At 42.5% G+C, this 19,400-nt stretch overlaps 3 protein-coding genes across 5 annotated transcripts; 2 read left to right on the top strand and 1 right to left on the bottom strand.

Moving 5' to 3' along the window:
* The first annotated feature begins 1,745 nt into the window (after positions 1-1,745).
* Positions 1,746-3,475, top strand: LOC139576455 (isotocin-neurophysin IT 2). Of its 3 annotated transcripts, none has more exons than XM_071402600.1 (4): positions 1,746-2,013; positions 2,234-2,355; positions 2,608-2,812; positions 2,953-3,475. In XM_071402600.1, the coding sequence occupies exons 1-4, from the start codon at positions 1,749-1,751 to the stop codon at positions 3,096-3,098; spliced, it is 738 nt and encodes a 245-aa protein (XP_071258701.1). In that variant the 5' UTR covers positions 1,746-1,748; the 3' UTR covers positions 3,099-3,475. The 3 variants fall into 3 exon arrangements, with proteins under 3 accessions (XP_071258701.1, XP_071258700.1, XP_071258702.1); XM_071402599.1 differs by having other exon boundaries at positions 2,231-2,355; XM_071402601.1 differs by having other exon boundaries at positions 1,952-2,033; positions 2,231-2,355.
* A 3,138-nt stretch (positions 3,476-6,613) lies between these two features.
* LOC139576454 (fatty acid-binding protein, liver-type-like) lies at positions 6,614-9,450 on the top strand. Its single transcript, XM_071402598.1, has 4 exons — positions 6,614-6,843; positions 8,046-8,218; positions 8,589-8,681; positions 9,359-9,450. The coding sequence occupies exons 1-4, from the start codon at positions 6,777-6,779 to the stop codon at positions 9,407-9,409; spliced, it is 384 nt and encodes a 127-aa protein (XP_071258699.1). The 5' UTR covers positions 6,614-6,776; the 3' UTR covers positions 9,410-9,450.
* Positions 9,451-15,578: 6,128 nt separating this feature from the next.
* On the bottom strand, positions 15,579-18,246 carry LOC139576453 (fatty acid-binding protein, liver-type-like). The gene is made up of 4 exons (XM_071402597.1): positions 17,995-18,246; positions 16,838-17,010; positions 16,359-16,451; positions 15,579-15,670 (listed from the first exon to the last, which is right to left on the bottom strand). Exons 1-4 carry the CDS (start codon positions 18,059-18,061, stop codon positions 15,620-15,622), a joined length of 384 nt encoding a protein of 127 aa, XP_071258698.1. The 5' UTR covers positions 18,062-18,246; the 3' UTR covers positions 15,579-15,619.
* Positions 18,247-19,400: the final 1,154 nt, after the last annotated feature.

Below are 19,400 nucleotides of genomic sequence, written 5' to 3'. Positions count from 1 at the left end.
ACGTGCGCCGAATACAACAGTGAAGTGCTTACTTACAGGCTCTAACCAATAGTGCAAAAAAGTTATTAGGTGAACAATAGGTAGGTAAAGAAATAAAACAACAGTAAAAAGACAGGCTATATACAGTAGCGAGGCTACATACAGACACCGGTTAGTCAGGCTGATTGAGGTAGTATGTACATGTAAATATGGTTAAAGTGACTATGTACTGTATATTTGATGAACAGAGAGTAGCAGTAGCGTAAAAGAGGGGTTGGCGGGTGGTGGATGGGACACAATGCAGATAGCCCGGTTAGTCAATGTGCGGGAGCACTGGTTGGTCGGCCCAATTGAGGTAGTATGTACATGAATGTATAGTTAAAGTGACTATGCATATATGATAAACAGAGAGTAGCAGCAGTGTAAAAAGAGGGGTGGGGGGTGGGGGGTTGGAGGGGGCACACAATGCAAGTAGTCCGGGTAGCCATTTGATTACCTGTTCAGGAGTCTTATGGCTTATGGCTTGTTGAGAAGCCTTTTTGTCCTAGACGTCCCATATAATATCAATGTGTCCGAAGGAGACAGACAGCAAATTGAGCTGGTTGTCATAGCAACATACACCACTTTTTTTTCAGTTGACTGGCTAAATCGATACTTTGTAACAACACCGTGCCAATATATCCTCCAAACGCCAGCTTCTCTGCATCATCACTTAAAATGAGCCTCTTCAAGTCAACTTTAAAAGTGAGGAAGGATGCATATAAAAAATATTTGAACTGGGCCATCATCAGTCTCTCAGTCAGGCCTAAACACAAGCATATAGACAGGTTTCTGGCAGCAACACCTAGCCTGTTCTTGTCTTACCTCACAGTGACTCATCATACAAGAGGAGTGTTTACTGTCTCTGAAAGGTTGAAAACTATGATGTCATCTTATGACACGTGTATGTACCAATTGTCTGACGTGAACAACATTTGCATAAATCTTGACCCTGCCTTTCTCCATCAATAACCGGATTACTAATCCGGAAGGCACTAATGGAGCTCATCTCATTGGAAGAGTGAAAAGCCTTTAATAGGAAGCTGATTAGCATTGTCTGTGTTAATGGGCTCATTTAATCAATTAACCTAAGACCTCGACAATGTGTACTAAATCATTTTAGGTATTAGCAAGTTTATTAAAGGTGACATATCAGGTATATCAGGAGTGTGTGTGTGCGTGCATGTGTGTGTGTTTGTGTGTGCGTGCGTGTGTCTGTACACATTTGACAAAGATTGTGTAATCATATTTATGTAATTGTGGACTACGCTAGTTGCATATTGTTGCTTTTTAATTAGCAAACCAAACAAAGATGAATTTGATTTAGAAGATGATGTGATGCTTCTTGTAGTCCTTAGCCAATAAGATCATGAAGTGCATTGATAAGAGAACCCCTAGTGGAGAATCTCAGTAAGGGGTACAAATATGTCCAGATAGGTCTTAGCCAACCACTTTATGATACTGCTTCCCAGTCCTTGATCTGGAACACATATAGGATGTGGTCTGCCAGTCTGTCAGATAGTCAGATAGTCAGCTAACACTGAAAACTGCTCACTGGAAAACATTGCTCACTGCTCTCATCTTTCTAATAATAGGCCATAGGTCTAGGTTCAACACTCCTCCCCATCTCCATCTACATACTAAACACCTTTGCTCTGTCTCATTCTTAACCCCTCTCCTCTCTCACATGCATGGTCACGGACACAGGCCCTCCACTAATGACTGTCTCTATGGCTTGGACCACTCCAGGCCACTGTATGGCTGTACCACTGGCCAGGCCTCTGCCCAGCCCAGCACTATCAGGGGGAAGGGGGAGTAAGACAGGCTCATTAATACACACCTTAAGTGGTTGTCAGGGGTCCGTGTCACTCCCGGAGAGGGTGTATAAAGAGGTCTGGGTGCCACTGAAGATACAGAACTTCAACATTCACCTGGGAGTCCCTCCGGAACGAGCAAACGCATTCGCCTTGTTTCTGTACACCGGGAGATCAGCAAGTGAGCTTGTCTCTGTGGATGTGTGTATAGATGTTGTCTGTCTCTGGTTGTATGCCTTGTTGAGTTTGTTTGGATTTCAGTGTTTCAGATTTGTATGATGTTTTCAGTTGACAGCGTAATGGGAATGTTAGACGTACTATTCGGACTCCTCTCCGTCCATGTCTGCAGCCCTCTTATCCCTTTCGCTCTCTCTATTCCTCATCTATCATTCTCTCAGTAGAGATGACTGGAGCCGCCGTGTCCGTGTGTCTACTTTACGTCCTGTCTGTCTGTTCAGCCTGCTACATCTCCAACTGTCCCATCGGGGGCAAGAGGTCCATAATGGACGCTCCACAGCGCAAGGTGAGCTGCAACAGAATCCATCTATATCTAAACTATTTAAATATAATGTGTAGATAACAGGTATGATTTGTCTTAGAGGTGCATCAAGATGAGTAGGAGCCAAGTGAGGCTCTGTAAAAGGACTGAATTGGGAGAATTGACAATGAACCATTGTCTTCCTCCTGTAAAAGGGAGCAAGAATGTCGATAAGAATCTCTTTTTTGGAATGATGGAACAACCTCATACCCGACTGTCCCTTCTCTCCCCTTGCAGTGCATGTCTTGTGGACCAGGGGACCAGGGCCGCTGCTTTGGCCCCAGTATCTGCTGTGGGGAGGATGTGGGCTGCTGGATGGGCTCTCCGGAGACGGCACATTGCATGGAGGAGAACTACCTGCCCACCCCCTGCCAGGCGGGAGGGAGACCCTGTGGATCTGATACAGCACGCTGCGCCGCACCGGGTGTCTGCTGTGACTCAGGTGAGGGCACATCAATCCTATATTTCTGTGATGATCATTGTGGTTATATACACCACTGAAATTGTTCTAATAGAGTGGCGGATACAATTATGTGCTTTCTGACTTGTGTGTCCTCCTTCATTCTTTATTTTGTATCTCAGAGGGCTGCAGTGCGGACCAATCTTGTCTCGCTGAGGAGGAAGGCGACAATCAAATCGGCCAATCAGAGGGCAGCGACTCTGCAGACGTCATCCTCAGGCTCCTGCACTTGGCTGACCACACGCCTCCTCATAGAGTCCACCAATGAGCTGCAAGTGAGACCAGGGTTCCATGGGGGTCACTTGAGAGATTGGTTGATAGGATTTGTAGTTCAAAGTTACCTAGATGTAGTTCATAGTTCACCCACCTATTTCACCCACCCATTTACTGACCTCCTTCTTCAGTATATTGGCAACCTCACTAGATGGGATCTAGCTGAGAATTTATCTCTGTGTTTGACATGTAATGTATATCAAAACACAGCAGTTAAATTCTTAGCTAGGACCCTGAGCACTCCTCTGTAGATTGCCTTTATATTGCATACTTAAATATTGTAGCTATATACTGTATGTACAGAAATAGCTGTAATAATTATTACACGTGTAAAGAGTCCAAATGTGTATGTTAATAAAGCTTGTGCGAGTATGCGTGGTGTATGTATGTTTCTCTCTCAGCTGACTCAAACAATGACCACTTGTCCAGTGCACAACAACATCCACATCTGAAACATGAGTGCTGTGCGTCGTATAGTTCTCATATTTTCTGTTTTGGCCCGTGCTTTTAAAAGCAGTGTGTCTGTTCTAATAGTTCTAATTCAGTGGACTTTACTCTCCCTTACTGGTCTCAAATCACACAAACCTTTGAGCGAATCTCCAGTAGGCAATTTAGAGTTTTTAATGTCCAATGATGAACCAACCATAAACATAAAATGTAAATGCTGATTGTGATTTGATATCCAAAATAGGTTGTATCTATAGGCATCGGTTGCGTAAATTGCCTCCAGTGTGTCAGGGTGCGTTCTTGGTCGTTTGTAAATTCAGAGCGTTGTCAGATTGTCTGTCCATAAATTCAGAGCGTTTCGCTCTCGGGGGGCGTTTAGAGCGCCACGTGGACGCTCTGGCTGAGGAGTAGGGTTGATCAGGGCGTTCTGACCTCACAACTGCAGTCAAGCACCCAAGCTAACTGGCTAAAGTTGGCTAGCTTGCTAGCTACTTCCAGACACAAATGAGAGAACACCTCTCTTACCATTTTACTTGCCCTAGCAGAGCTGGTTAGGCTGTTTTCATGTTATCCATAGCATTAGTGACTGCAAATGTGCTGCTGGCAACAATTTATTTAATTTTTTCCCCAGACGTTTACTGGCATCGGTCATGTTCAGCGAGTGTTTAAATGAATTCTGCAGTCAGACGAGAGTGCTCTGAAATCGGAGTAGATAGCCAGAGTGAATTTACGAATGCACCCATCATGCTACATAGCAACCGTAAACATGTTACATAGTAGCCATAGACATCACGTTACATAATTAGTAATTATGTAATTCTATAGCGAGGTATAGAGTATAACATCTAATCAGGGAAAATATTCAAATGTTCCACCAAAAAAATTGAAAAAGGAGCATAATTTAGATGCAATGATATACTGATATGCTTTAATGTTTTGTGAATCAGCTTTTAATATTATTTGTTTGTTCTTTTGAGGTTTTCTTTACATTCTGCACTACATCCTGCAAATGTTTTAAAGTGTCCTTAAGTCTGGTCCACCAGCTGAATGTCTACTATGGAGTAGCAGTTAGCCTTGGAGAGTGACGTTTAGTTTTAGATAAAACCTTTTTATGATTACTACTACCTTTTATCATTACTACATTGGTGTAGATATATAATATTTATGTAATCCTGATGTAACTTGGTCCGAATCATAGAAATATAATTTATAGAACATATGTTTACAAATTTACATTTAAGTAATTTAGCAAATGCTCTTATCTAGAGCGACTTACAATTAGTGTGTCAAAATATTCATGTAACGTATACCAGCCAAAAAACCAAAGGGACATGACACATACACGCCAAAATACATCATAAATATACCTACAGACTTCAGAATTAATATATTCTGTCTACTCGTGGCTTAATGTTAATTATTCCATGCAGTAGTCAATTCTCTCTGAATAACCTCAAGAAGGTTCAACCATGTCCATTCTGCTTTATGTTTTTCATAGAGAGGCAGTGTCCATGTTCTCATGACTACAGGAGCTCTTATTGGTTCAGTCTCAGCACACAGATCAAAATGAGATACTGCAGATCAGAGAACACACAGAGACATCTACCCTATTTAATTGATAATGCCCGAGAAGCCGGTGTTTGGAGGATATATTGGCACGGGGGTTGTTAGGCCCGAGACGAAGTCGAGGGAGAGCAAACCGTGCCAATATATCCTCCAAACACCAACTTCAAGGGTAGGAGCAATTTTATACAACGGGTTACCAACAAATTCATATAATGACTGACAAATTCTCATTAAAAACTTTATTTTTATGGGACATGACACATGACCTTTTTTCAATTTACATTTCTTTGTATATATACATAAAATGAAGCCAGCTGATTCATAATTTCGACTGGATGAGAAAAGTTGACTGTCTTTCTGTCTCGTCCCGACTCCCAACACGTTCATTACTATGGGACAGCTTGAGATCGAATTTGAATATTGAAACAATGTTGCAAATGTCGCAGAGACAAACAGCAAAGTTTATACACATCTCCGCTGTTGAAAACTAAACTTTAGACTATAAGAAATGTAAGATAATGTGTAGATGCTTTTTATAGTGGAGATCAAGTTCATAAATTGCCTGGCTGGGCTGATGAGACTGTAGACTGTGCAGTCAGATGAAACAGAGTAAATAAGCATTATAACATCATAGTATAAACATCATGTATAAAAACTTGTTGAGTCAAATTACAATTTCATGTTTGTTTTTGGAAGTCAACACTGTATGTTGGTTCAGGTATATTCCCGGATGTGGAGCAAACTCACAACCCTATTGCAGCTGGTTGCCTTACAATTGTATGTTGTGAAAAGTTTTTTTAAGACCTGTGTTTTTGCATATACATTGATTGGTTGATTCATCTTATGCTACACCAACATAAGTAACATACATTTTTCTAAAGTAATCCAATCGGTTATTAGTTGGACTTTTTGCATCTGTTACTGAGATGGCTGTTCCAGTTATTATTGAGACTACCTAAATCAAATAGAAGTATTTCCTGGCAGTCATTTTCAGTGCAGGTTGGGGGTGATTAACGTTCTCTGGCTGGATTCCAATTTTTCAAGTTGAATTGTATGTTCACTCTATGTAAAATGAAAAGTTGAGTGAACATTATGTTGGTTCAGCTATATGCCAAACATTTTTGAAACCTCACAATCATATTGCAGTCTGCTGCCTTACAATTGTACATTGATTCAACTTTTTTATAGTGCAGGGAGACAAAATACACCTCTCAACTCAATCACCTCAAAGTGCAATGTAGCCTAGTTAAATTTCAATACAGGTGTATAGCGAGATAAAGTCAAGTTGAATTTGAAATGTGTTGATTGATCCATACACTTGTATTACAATGACGAGACTGCTTATCATTTTTCTAAAGAGTCGAGGAGGCCTTGCTTATCAAAACAGATCAATGATCACTCACACCGCCAAAGTAGAAGAAGAGAGGATGAGAAGGGGAGCACAATAAAGTTGACCATTGCTATGTAGATTAGTTGCCCTTGGCTGGGAAGCTGATCCTAGATCTGTGCCTACAGGCAAGTAGCAGGGAAGATATGAGGGGGAGGGGTTCTCAATTGTAGACACCTTTAGTTAGTTAATGAGTGCAGGGCTGGATAGATGAGGGTATAAAGACAAGCAGGGAGCTGTGGCTGTCTCTACCGTCACTGCCTTATAGTCACCATGTCTTTCTCAGGGATATACCAGATGGAGACACATGAGAACTTTGAGTCTTTCATGGAGGCTATTGGTAAGTTTTGCTGTTGGGTTGTACGTTTGATTAGACTTTGGGTGTTAATTTCAGAAGTCGTAGTCCTTTCAGTAATGATGTTCAATGGTGATTGCGAATGCAATGGTTACTTCTGCGGCGCAAACCCAGGTAGCACACTAGTTTCCTTGGATGTTCTGAGAATGGAAGTGAGATGTAGGAATGTTTTTCAATTTTATTTTTTACAGGTTCCAGGGATGTTCTGAGAACATCTTACTATGTTCTCCTGGGAGGTGTTAGTAGTTTTAAAAACAAATTATAGGTTATTTTCTGTGTTTTTAATAACTTTCACTGAATGTTTAATTTAAGACTAAAAACACTTGTTTGTTTGGGCTAACTATTTTGAGCTTCCAGCACAGATGGGTTTGTTTGAAAATGATTTGTTTAGGCTTTAATTATTTATTGTATCAGTGAGATTAAACCTATGCTCTTCTGTCCTCTATCCATTGAATTAATCCACTGTGCTTCCAGGATGGAGTTGTCATGCATTAGTTTTGTAACTCAATGAAAGTGGATAAAAGTAGTCTATTCAAACTCTATTTCAACAGGAACGAGCACTCATTAAGATCAGGTGTGGCCAACTACTGTGGTCAACACACTTAACAGATGGTGATTGTTGAAGCTGAAAACGGAATGTGTGTTTCAGTAATTCATTTTTTGCTTTCATATGGCAAGTTTTTAGTGTTCTGAGAACATGACTTTAACTGGAACTGAGACCCTAAAGAACATTATGCTGAAGTACTGAAATTCCCACAGGAGAATATTTAGTCAGCTGAACAACTTGAGAACATTCACAATGTAAAATGACTAATGTTCCTAGAACTTTACCTTCAATTAAATGTTTGAACTTTCAGGAAATATTCTGATCAAATAATGAAATGCCAAGAAAATAACATTTTGTTGAATTCCTTAATGAGAATGTTCCAAAGCCAATCAACTGTCCTGCACCATTGCCAGAATGTGGTATGCAAAATAACCAAGCCCTAAAACGTATGGTCCTCAGAACGTTATGTGCTAGCTGGGAATGCATTCAATGTTTGCATTCAGTTCATTGTTGCCATATTATAGTGCATCAGAGCTTTACTTCAGCTGTAATAATTCAGTGTTCATGTCCCACTTCATTAACTTTTTGTAGTACTAAAAAGCGCAGTGTATATGACTCTCTCGCTGCCGCAAACATGTAGGTCTCCCTGATGAGCTTATCCAGGAGGGCAAAGACATCAAGAGCATCTCTGAGATTGAGGAGACTGGAGACCACTTCAAGATGACTGTCACCACGGGGACAAAGATCCTCACCAACTCCTTCACCATTGGCCAGGAGACGGAGCTCGAGTCGCCGACCGGGGAGAAAGTCACTGTGGGTGGCGCATGTCACAACCCAACCATGAGTTTCATACATGTAGCCTGGATTTATCCATCTCCCTACATATACAGCCAGTATCTAACTAAACTATAAGTTCAGCTGATGTGGGGTCACTATGGTTAGTTCAGGTCCCAGTGATGTTGTGGGAGGACTGACTTTCTTTGTCAGAGAATCTCCTCTGCTCTCCAGGGACTGGGCTCACAGTTGCAAAATTATAGCAGTTTACATCTCATAACCAACTGTCTCTTTTTTTTTTCTCCTCCATATATGGCCATCCAACTTGGGCCTGTTAAATTGGTGCTAGTTGACTGTAGTTGGTGACCACTGCTTTCAGATCTAACCATTGACCTCTCCTGTGTTTCAGTCTGTGGTGATGAGGGAAGGTAACAAGCTGACGTCCTTAATTAATGGGATAGAATACGTCATAGAACTTATAGACCCAAACATCCTCGTCAACGTGAGTCTGGGGAATATGGCTGGGGGTTCACGACGCGACACTATTTCAGGGTTAATTTATACCATTAACAAAATGGGTGGTCTTTAACAGTGTCGTGAATGCAATTCAACAGTTTGCTGCCACCAATGTTCTAATTACATGCTGACCCCACCGCTCGGGTCGCAAAATAAATGTACACCCACACTGCTCGCGCACCTCAGCAAGCGTCTGCGTGGCCAGGTGCTAAAATAGAAATTGGTTTTATTTGTGATGCTCAACGTGCTGCAAGTCTGGCCTCTCCCATCTCCTCATTGGTTTCTAGGAGCATATACCCATGTGTGTGATTGACTGAGGTCCACACTGGTCAGTTGTGGTAAAGTTGGTTGTCAACCGCCATATAAAGGAGGTGAGATGACGAATAACAAGTTCGGTTCACTGTTTTCTGTGGATTAATTGTCAGAGTAGACCTTGTGCATTTCAGGTAAAATAACAACCCAATGTTTGTATACCAGGACAAATTAGCTAGCTAGCTAAATGCTTTTTGCCCCCAAATAAATGTAACTGTTTTGATATTTCAACCTGCGTGTCCTGATCACTTGTGTGGGTGAACAAAATCAATGTGCGTACGAGCGCGTCCGGTTTGGTCAGCATAGTGTACTGGCATGGATTTATTGAGTAATGATGCTTTCTCTTTTCAGACCATGACTCTGGCTGGCATCTCATACAAGAGGACCAGCAAACGAATATGAAGATCTACTGCACTCTTTGGATTAATAAAATGTGAACGGCATGGAATGGTCTGGTCTCAGCATTTCATATCAATGGGTAGAACCTCAGGGAAAATTGAGGTTTGTAATAATGAGGCAAGGTTTGAGTTGGATGAGTGACGACCTCAGTGGGATTCAGTAGAAAGGCGTAGTTCCGTAAACAGTACACAATGGCCAAGATGGATTTTCTACATTTGCTATAAAGCAGTCACATTAAAATGTGAACCCAGCATTGTAGAAATGAAGGCTTTGGTTGTTCCATCTAGTCTGTTGCAATATGGGTCAGAATCCTACCACCATTGGGTGCGTCAGTTTTAAAAGCAGATTCCTCAATTTCCAGTTACTTTTGAAAATCAAGTTTCAGGAATTCTAGTGGCTGTGCTTTTGGACATTGCTTTCACTAGTTCCACCCCAGTGTAGCTGACCAAGGGCTAAAGGTGCACCATTTGAGGGTGACTGGTTTCCCAGCTACAGTGTGGTTGGAAAAGCTAAGGACCCGGGGACTAAACACATCCCTCTGCAACTGGATCCTGCACTTCCTGACTGGCTGCCCACAGGTGGTGTTGTTGCCTAACCTTACATCTGCCACACTGATCCTCAACACTGGGGCCCCTCCTGTACTCCCTGTTCACCCACGATGGTGTGGCCACAACTGCGTGGTAAAACACAACTCCAACACCACGTTTGAGGTGCACCACAACACCAGTGGTAGGCCTGATCACCGACGATGATGAGACCGTCTATAAAGAGGTCAGACCTGGCAGTGTGGTGCAAGGACAACCTCAATGTGAGCAAGAAAAAGGAGCTGATCGTGGACTACAGGAAAAGGCGAGCTAAACAAGTCCCCATTAACATCGACAGAGCAGTTCACGAGTTTCAAGTTCCTTGGTGTCCACATTACCAACGAACTATCATGGTCCAAACAAACCAAGACAGTTGTGAAGAGGGCACAACGTCTTTCCTCCACCCCCTCTGTGTTGTACACTGCTGCTATTCGATGCTTATCTATGCATAGTCACTTCACATATGTACAAATTACCTCAACTAACCTGTACCCCTGCACATTGACTCGGTACCGATAGCCTGGTCATTGCTTTTTAAATATATTTATCTTCTTGAACTACACTTTTGGGTAAGGGCTTGTAAGTAAGCATTTCACGGTAAGGTCTACACTTGTTGTATTTGGCGCTTGTGACAAAGTTTGATTTGACGTGTCATGGAAGTAGGAATTGAAGGGTTGATTTGTCTGACATATTTGTATAATAATGTGAGGTCACTACTACTGCTGGCTGTTGGTTTCTTGACACCTGCCGCCATAGGTTCGTTCATGCTTATTGGCTAGTCCTTCATGGCCCCCTGTGTGTGTGTAGAAAATATTACTCATTCTACTTAAACATCCTTTACTCCAACTGTCTTCAGAACCTAGGCGGGATAATGTCATAAAGATGCATTTTAATCTTGCAGATCATCCTGTGTGAGGTTCATGTCTTACCTCAAGGTCTTTGTGTGGGTTCTCTGCAGGATGGCGTAGGCCTTATACATCATGCAGTGTCCCACCTATCTTCCCTGCCTGCCAGTGGGGTACCCCTGCCTTCATTGTTACCATCCCCAGAGCGGTGTTAGAATGGTATAGTTTACTGTCAAAGTAATACTGAGCCATTTATACTGCACAAATATAAACGCATTATGTCTAGTCTTTTCATGTGCTGAAATAAAGGATCCCAGAAATGTTCTCAAAGTGCACAAATTTGTATACATCCTTGTTAGTGAATATTTCTCATTTTAATAAGATAATCCATTCACCTGACAGGTGTGGCATATTAGGACAATAAAAGGCCACTAAAATGTGCAGTTTTGTCACAATGCCACATCTCAAGTTGAGGGAGTGTGCAATTAGCATGCTGACTGCAGGACTGTCCACCAGAGCTGTTGCCAGAGAATGAAATGCTAATTTCTCTACCATAAGTCGCATCCAACGTCATTTTAGAGAATTTGGCAGTACGTCCAACCGGCCTCACAACCGCAGACCACGTGTAACCACACCAGCCTAGGACCTCGACATCCGGCTTCTTCACCTGCAGGATGATCTGAGACCAGCCACCTGGACAGCTGATTAAAATGTATTTATGTCTGTAATAAAACCCTTTGTGGGGAATTGACTCATTCTGATTGGCTGGGCCTTGCTCCCGAGTGGGTAGTACTGGCTCCCAAGTGGGTGGGCCTATGCCCTACCAGGCCCACCCTTGGCTGCGCCCCAGCCCAGTCAAGTTAAATCCATAGATTAGGGCCTAATTAATTGACTGAATTCCTTATATGAACTGTAACTTTGTTAAATTGTTGAAATTGTCACGTGTTAATTTTATATTTTTCTTTAGTATAGTTATTTGCCTCTTTATCGCTATTGACCACTCCTATGAACCAAAATCTGCTATCTAGTCTATAATGACTAAAGAGTAGACTCATTCCCCACGTCAGGGCTTTTTAGGATTTATGCTGGGGGGCTTCGGGAATGCAAACGTGGTATGTAAGGGACAGGTGGAGTATTATGCACTCGTGGTTAGAAAAGTGAAAGTGCAATTCAGGGAGGGAGTTGACTTGTGTGTCCTGCTCCATCCTTTATTTTGTATCTCAGAGGGCTGCAATGTGGACCAATCTTGGAAGGCCGAGGTGAAAGGTGACAATCAAATCAGCCAATCAAAGGGCAGCAACTCTGGTGACATCATCCTCAGGCTCCTGGACTTAGCTGACCACAGCATTCCTTATCGAGTCCACCAATGAGCTGCAAGTGATGCTAGGGTTCCATGGGGGTCACTTGAGAAATTGGTTGATAGGATTTGTAGTTCCTAAAAGTTACATATTTGTAGTTCCTTGTACAGCCCACTTATTTCACCCACCCATTTACTGACCTCCTTCTTCAGTATATAGGCAACATCACTGGAGGGGAACTAGCTCAGAATTTCACTCTTTGACATTTCATGTATGTCAAATATTGGAGTTCAATTCTTAGCTAGATGGGACCCTGAGCACTCAAATCAATCAAATGAGAGAGTCGAAAACAGCAGGTGCGGGACAAGGTGGCATGTCCGGTGAACAGGTCAGGGTTCCATAGCCGCAGGCAGAACAGTTGAAACTGGAGCTGCAGTACGACCAGGTGGACTGGGGACAGTCGGGAGTCATCAGGCGAGGTAGTCCTGAGACATGGTCCTAGGACTCAGGTCCTCCGGGAGGGGAGGGAGAGAGTATTAGAGGGAGCATACTTAAAACTTCTTATGGCTGCAGGGGCAGTATTGAGTAGCTTGGATGAAAGGTGCACAGGGTGCCCATATTAAACGGCCTGCTCCTCAGTCCCAGTTGCTAATATATGCATATTATTATTCATATTGGATAGAAAATACTCTGAAGTTTCTAAAACTGTTTGAATTATGTCTGTGAGTATAACAGAACTCATATGGCAGGCAAAAACCTGAGAAGTTCCACTTCCTGTTTGAATTTTTTCTGAGGTGGCAGATTTTCAACCAAGCTCTCAATGAAATTACAGCGAGATATGGATGAGTTTTCACTTCCTACGGCTTCCACTAGATGTCAACAGTCAACAGAACTTTGTCTGATGACTCTAATGTGAAGGGGGGCCTCTCTATACTGGCTTCCTGTTAAGGCTAGGGCTGATATCAAGGTTTTACTGCTAACCTACAAAGCAATACATAGGCTTGCTCCTAACTATCTCTCCGATTTGGTCCTGCCGTACCTACACATGCGCTATGATCGCAAGACGCAGGTCTCCTTATTGTCCCTAGAATTTCTAAGCAAACAGCTGGAGGCAGGGCGTTCTCCAATAGACCTCCATTGTTATGGAATGGTCTGCCTATCCATGTGAGAGACGCAGACTCTGCCTCGACCTTTAAGTCTTTACTTTAGACTCATCTCTTCAGTAGGTCCTATGATTGAGTGTAGTCTGGCCCAGGGGTGCGAAGTTGAACGGCAAGACACTGGAGCGTCAAAACGCTTTTGCTTTCTCTGCCTGGTAGGGCATAGGCCCACCCACTTGGGAGCCAGTACTACCCACTCGGGAGCAAGGCCCAGCCAATCAGAATGAGTCAATCCCCACAAAAGGGCTTTATTACAGACATAAATACAGTTTAATCAGCTGTCCAGGTGGCTGGTCTCAGACCATCCTGCAGGTGAAGAAGCCGGATGTCGAGGTCCTAGGCTGGTGTGGTTACACGTGGTCTGCGGTTGTGAGGCCGGTTGGACGTACTGCCAAATTCTCTAAAATGACGTTGGATGCGACTTATGGTAGAGAAATGAGCATTTCATTCTCTGGCAACAGCTCTGGTGGACAGTCCTGCAGTCAGCATGCTAATTGCACACTCCCTCAACTTGAGATATGTGGCATTGTGACAAAACTGCACATTTTAGTGGCCTTTTGTCCTAATATGCCACACCTGTCAGGTGAATGGATTATCTTATTAAAATGAGAAATATTCACTAACAAGGATGTATACAAATTTGTGCACTTTGAGAACATTTCGGGGATCCTTTATTTCAGCACATGAAAAGACTAGACATAATGCGTTTATATTTGTGCAGTATAAATGGCTCAGTATTACTTTGACAGTAAACTATACCATTCTAACACCGCTCTGGGGATGGTAACAATGAAGGCAGGGGTACCCCACTGGCAGGCAGGGAAGATAGGTGGGACACTGCATGATGTATAAGGCCTACGCCATCCTGCAGAGAACCCACACAAAGACCTTGCGGTAAGACATGAACCTCACACAGGATGATCTGCAAGATTAAAATGCATCTTTATGACATTATCCCACCTAGGTTCTGAAGACAGTTGGAGTAAAGGATGTTTAAGTAGAATGAGTAATATTTTCTACACACACAGGGGGCCATGAAGGACTAGCCAATAAGCATGAACGAACCTATGGCGGCAGGTGTCAAGAAACCAACAGCCAGCAGTAGTAGTGACCTCACATTATTATACAAATATGTCAGACAAATCAACCCTTCAATTCCTACTTCCATGACACGTCAAATCAAACTTTGTCACAAGCGCCAAATACAACAAGTGTAGACCTTACCGTGAAATGCTTACTTACAAGCCCTTACCCAAAAGTGTAGTTCAAGAAGATAAATATATTTAAAAAGCAATGACCAGGCTATCGGTACCGAGTCAATGTGCAGGGGTACAGGTTAGTTGAGGTAATTTGTACATATGTGAAGTGACTATGCATAGATAAGCATCGAATAGCAGCAGTGTACAACACAGAGGGGGTGGAGGAAAGACGTTGTGCCCTCTTCACAACTGTCTTGGTTTGTTTGGACCATGATAGTTCGTTGGTAATGTGGACACCAAGGAACTTGAAATTCGCGAACTGCTCTGTCGATGTTAATGGGGACTTGTTTAGCTCGCCTTTTCCTGTAGTCCACGATCAGCTCCTTTGTCTTGCTCACATTGAGGTTGTCCTTGCACCACACTGCCAGGTCTGACCTCTTTATAGACGGTCTCATCATTGTCGGTGATCAGGCCTACCACTGGTGTTGTGGTGCACCTCAAACGTGGTGTTGGAGTTGTGTTTTACCACGCAGTTGTGGCCACGCCATTGTGGGTGAACAGGGAGTACAGGAGGGGCCCCAGTGTTGAGGATCAGTGTGGCAGATGTGTTGTTGCCTAACCTTACCACCTGTGGGCAGCCAGTCAGGAAGTGCAGGATCCAGTTGCAGAGGGATGTTTTTAGTCCCCGGGTCCTTAGCTTTTCCAACCACACTGTAGCTTGGAAACCAGTCACCCTCAAATGGTGCACCTTTAGCCCTTGGTCAGCTACACTGGGGTGGAACTAGTGAAAGCAATGTCCAAAAGCACAGCCACTAGAATTCCTGAAACTTGATTTTCAAAAGTAACTGGAAATTGAGGAATCTGCTTTTAAAACTGACGCACCCAATGGTGGTAGGATTCTGACCCATATTGCAACAGACTAGATGGAACCTCCAAAGCCTTCATTTCAACAATGCTGGGTTCACATTTTAATGGGACTGCTTTATACGTCACTAATCCAACTCAAACCTTGCCTCATTATTACAATCCTCAATTTTCCCTGAAGTTCTACCCATTGATATGAAATGCTGAGACCAGACCATTCCATGCCGTTCACATTTTATTAATCCAAAGAGTGCAGTAGATCTTCATATTCGTTTGCTGGTCCTCTTGTATGAGATGCCAGCCAGAGTCATGGTCTGAAAAGAGAAAGCATCATTAATCATTACACTCAATAAATCCATGCCAGTACACTATGCTGACCAAACCGGACGCGCTCATTCTCACATTGATTTTGTTCACCCACATTAGTGATCAGGACACGCAGGTTGAAATATCAAAACAGTTACATTCATTTGGGGGCAAAAAGCATTTAGCTAGCTAGCTAATTTGTCCTGGTATACAAACATTGGGTTGTTATTTTGCCTGAAATGCACAAGGTCTACTCTGACAATTAATCCACAGAAAACAGTGAACCGAACTTGTTATTCGTCATCTCGCCTCCTTTATATGGCGGTTGACAACCAACTTTACCACAACTGACCAGTGTGGACCTCAAAGTCAATCACACACATGGGTATATGCTCCTAGAAACCAATGAGGAGATGGGAGAGGCCAGACTTGCAGCACGTTGAGCATCACAAATAAAACCAATTTCTATTTTAGCACCTGGCCACGCAGACGCTTGCTGAGGTGCGCGAGCAGTGTGGGTGTACATTTATTTTGCGACCCGAGCGGTGGGGTCAGCATGTAATTAGAACATTGGTGGCAGCAAACTGTTGAATTGCATTCACGACACTGTTAAAGACCACCCATTTTGTTAATGGTATAAATTAACCCTGAAATAGTGTCGCTTCGTGAACCCCCAGCCATATTCCCCAGACTCACGTTGACGAGGATGTTTGGGTCTATAAGTTCTATGACGTATTCTATCCCATTAATTAAGGACGTCAGCTTGTTACCTTCCCTCATCACCACAGACTGAAACACAGGAGAGGTCAATGGTTAGATCTGAAAGCAGTGGTCACCAACTACAGTCAACTAGCACCAATTTAACAGGCCCAAGTTGGATGGCCATATATGGAGGAGAAAAAGTATGACAGTGTGCATCAGGTGTGTGAGTTGGTTATGAGACGTAAACTGCTATAATTGTGCAACTGTGAGCCCCGTCCCTGGAGAGCAGAGGAGATTCTCTGCCAAAGAAAGTCAGTCCTCCCACAACATCACTGGGACCTGAACTAACCATAGTGACCCCACATCAGCTGAACTTATAGTTTAGTTAGATACTGGCTGTATATGTAGGGAGATGGATAAATCCAGGCTACATGTATGAAACTCATGGTTGGGTTGTGACATGCGCCACCCACAGTGACTTTCTCCCCGGTCGGCGACTCGAGCTCCGTCTCCTGGCCAATGGTGAAGGAGTTGGTGAGGATCTTTGTCCCCGTGGTGACAGTCATCTTGAAGTGGTCTCCAGTCTCCTCAATCTCAGAGATGCTCTTGATGTCTTTGCCCTCCTGGATAAGCTCATCAGGGAGACCTACATGTTTGCGGCAGCGAGAGAGTCATATACACTGCGCTTTTTAGTACTACAAAAAGTTAATGAAGTGGGACATGAACACTGAATTATTACAGCTGAAGTAAAGCTCTGATGCACTATAATATGGCAACAATGAACTGAATGCAAACATTGAATGCATTCCCAGCTAGCACATAACGTTCTGAGGACCATACGTTTTAGGGCTTGGTTATTTTGCATACCACATTCTGGCAATGGTGCAGGACAGTTGATTGGCTTTGGAACATTCTCATTAAGGAATTCAACAAAATGTTATTTTCTTGGCATTTCATTATTTGATCAGAATATTTCCTGAAAGTTCAAACATTTAATTGAAGGTAAAGTTCTAGGAACATTAGTAATTTTACATTGGGAATGTTCTCAAGTTGTTCAGCTGACTAAATGTTCTCCTGTGGGAATTTCAGTACTTCAGCATAATGTTCTTTAGGTTCTCAGTTCCAGTTAAAGTCATGTTCTCAGAACACTAAAAACTTGCCATATGAAAACAAAAAATGAATTACTGAAACACACATTCCGTTTTCAGCTTCAACAATCACCATCATCTGTTAAGTGTGTTGACCACAGTAGTTGGCCACACCTGATCTTAATGAGTGCTCGTTCCTGTTGAAATAGTGTTTGAATAGACTACTTTTATCCACTTTCAATGAGTTACAAAACTAATGCATGACAACTCCATCCTGGAAGCACAGTGGATTAATTCAATGGATAGAGGACAGAAGAGCATAGGTTTAATCTCACTGACACAATAAATAATTACAGCCTAAACAAATCATTTTCAAACAAACCCATGTGCTGGAAGCGCAAAATAGTTAGCCCAAACAAACTAGTGTTTTTAGTCTTAAATTAAACATTCAGTGAAAGTTATTAAAAACACAGAAAATAACCTAGAACCTGAAATTAACACCCAAAGTCTAATCAAACGTACAACCCAACAGCAAAACGTACCAATGGCCTCCATGAAAGACTCAAAGTTCTCATGTGTCTCCATCTGGTATATCCCTGAGAAAGACATGGTGACTATAAGGCAGTGACGGTAGAGACAGCCACAGCTCCCTGCTTGTCTTTATACCCTCATCTATCCAGCCCTGCACTCATTAACTAACTAAAGGTGTCTACAATTGAGAACCCCTCCCCCTCATATCTTCCCTTCTACTTGCCTGTAGGCACAGATCTAGGATCAGCTTCCAAGCCAAGGGCAACTAATCTACATAGCAATGGTCAACTTTATTGTGCTCCCCTTCTCATCCTCTCTTCTTCTACTTTGGCGGTGTGAGTGATCATTGATCTGTTTTGATAAGCAAGGCCTCCTCGACTCCTTAGAAAAATGATAAGCAGTCTCGTCATTGTAATACAAGTGTATGGATCAATCAACAAATTTCAAATTCAACTTGACTTTATCTCGCTATACACCTGTATTGAAATTAAACTAGGCTACATTGCACTTTGAGTTGATTGAGTTGAGAGGTGTATTTTAAAAAAGCACTATAAAAAAGTTGAATCAATGTACAATAGTAAGGCAGCAGACTGCAATATGATTGTGAGTTTTCAAAAATGTTTGGCATATAGCTGAACCAACATAATGTTCACTCAACTTTTCATTTTACATAGAGTGAACATACAATTCAACTTGAAAAATTGGAATCCAGCCAGAGAACGTTAATCACCCCCAACCTGCACTGACAATGACTGCCAGGAAATACTTCTATTTGATTTAGGTAGTCTCAATAATACCTGGAACAGCCATCTCAGTAACAGATGCAAAAAGTCCAACTAGCACATGTCTTAAAAAAAAACTATTCAACGTACAATTGTAAGGCAGCAGACTGCAATAGGATTGTGAGTTTGCAAAAATGTTTGGCATATAGCTGAACCAACATACATTCTCAAGTTGAAGGCAACCAGCTGCAATAGAGTTGTGAGTTTGCTCCACATCTGGGAATATACCTGAACCAACATACAGTGTTGACTTCCAAAAACAAACATGAAATTGTAATTAGACTCAACAAGTTTTTATACATTCAGCTCACTGTGAGCAAAGTTTGTTGAGTGAACAAACGTTCACCCATTAGCTACATTTATTTTCCTTCTGAAGTCCAACAAACTCAGAGAATAACACTGATTATTAATCAATTGGTTAAGTGAACACACTTGCCAGTTGTTCAGCGCATGCTCGGAGTACACGTCCTGGTAATCCTTCTCGTCCTGCGGTCTTGTGAATGTTGACCTGTTTAAAGGTCTTACGCACATCGGCTACGGAGAGCGTGATCACACACTCTTCCGGAACAGCTGATTCTCTCATGCATGTTTCAGTGTTACTCGCCTCGAAGCGAGCATAGAAGTAATTTAGCTTG

The sequence above is a fragment of the Salvelinus alpinus genome, chromosome 5, assembly GCF_045679555.1.
Source record: "Salvelinus alpinus chromosome 5, SLU_Salpinus.1, whole genome shotgun sequence".
In the NCBI taxonomy this organism is placed as follows: Eukaryota; Metazoa; Chordata; class Actinopteri; order Salmoniformes; family Salmonidae; genus Salvelinus; species Salvelinus alpinus.
The sequence above is the reverse complement of the archived record's forward strand: the minus strand, read 5'-3'. Positions and strand labels throughout refer to the sequence as shown.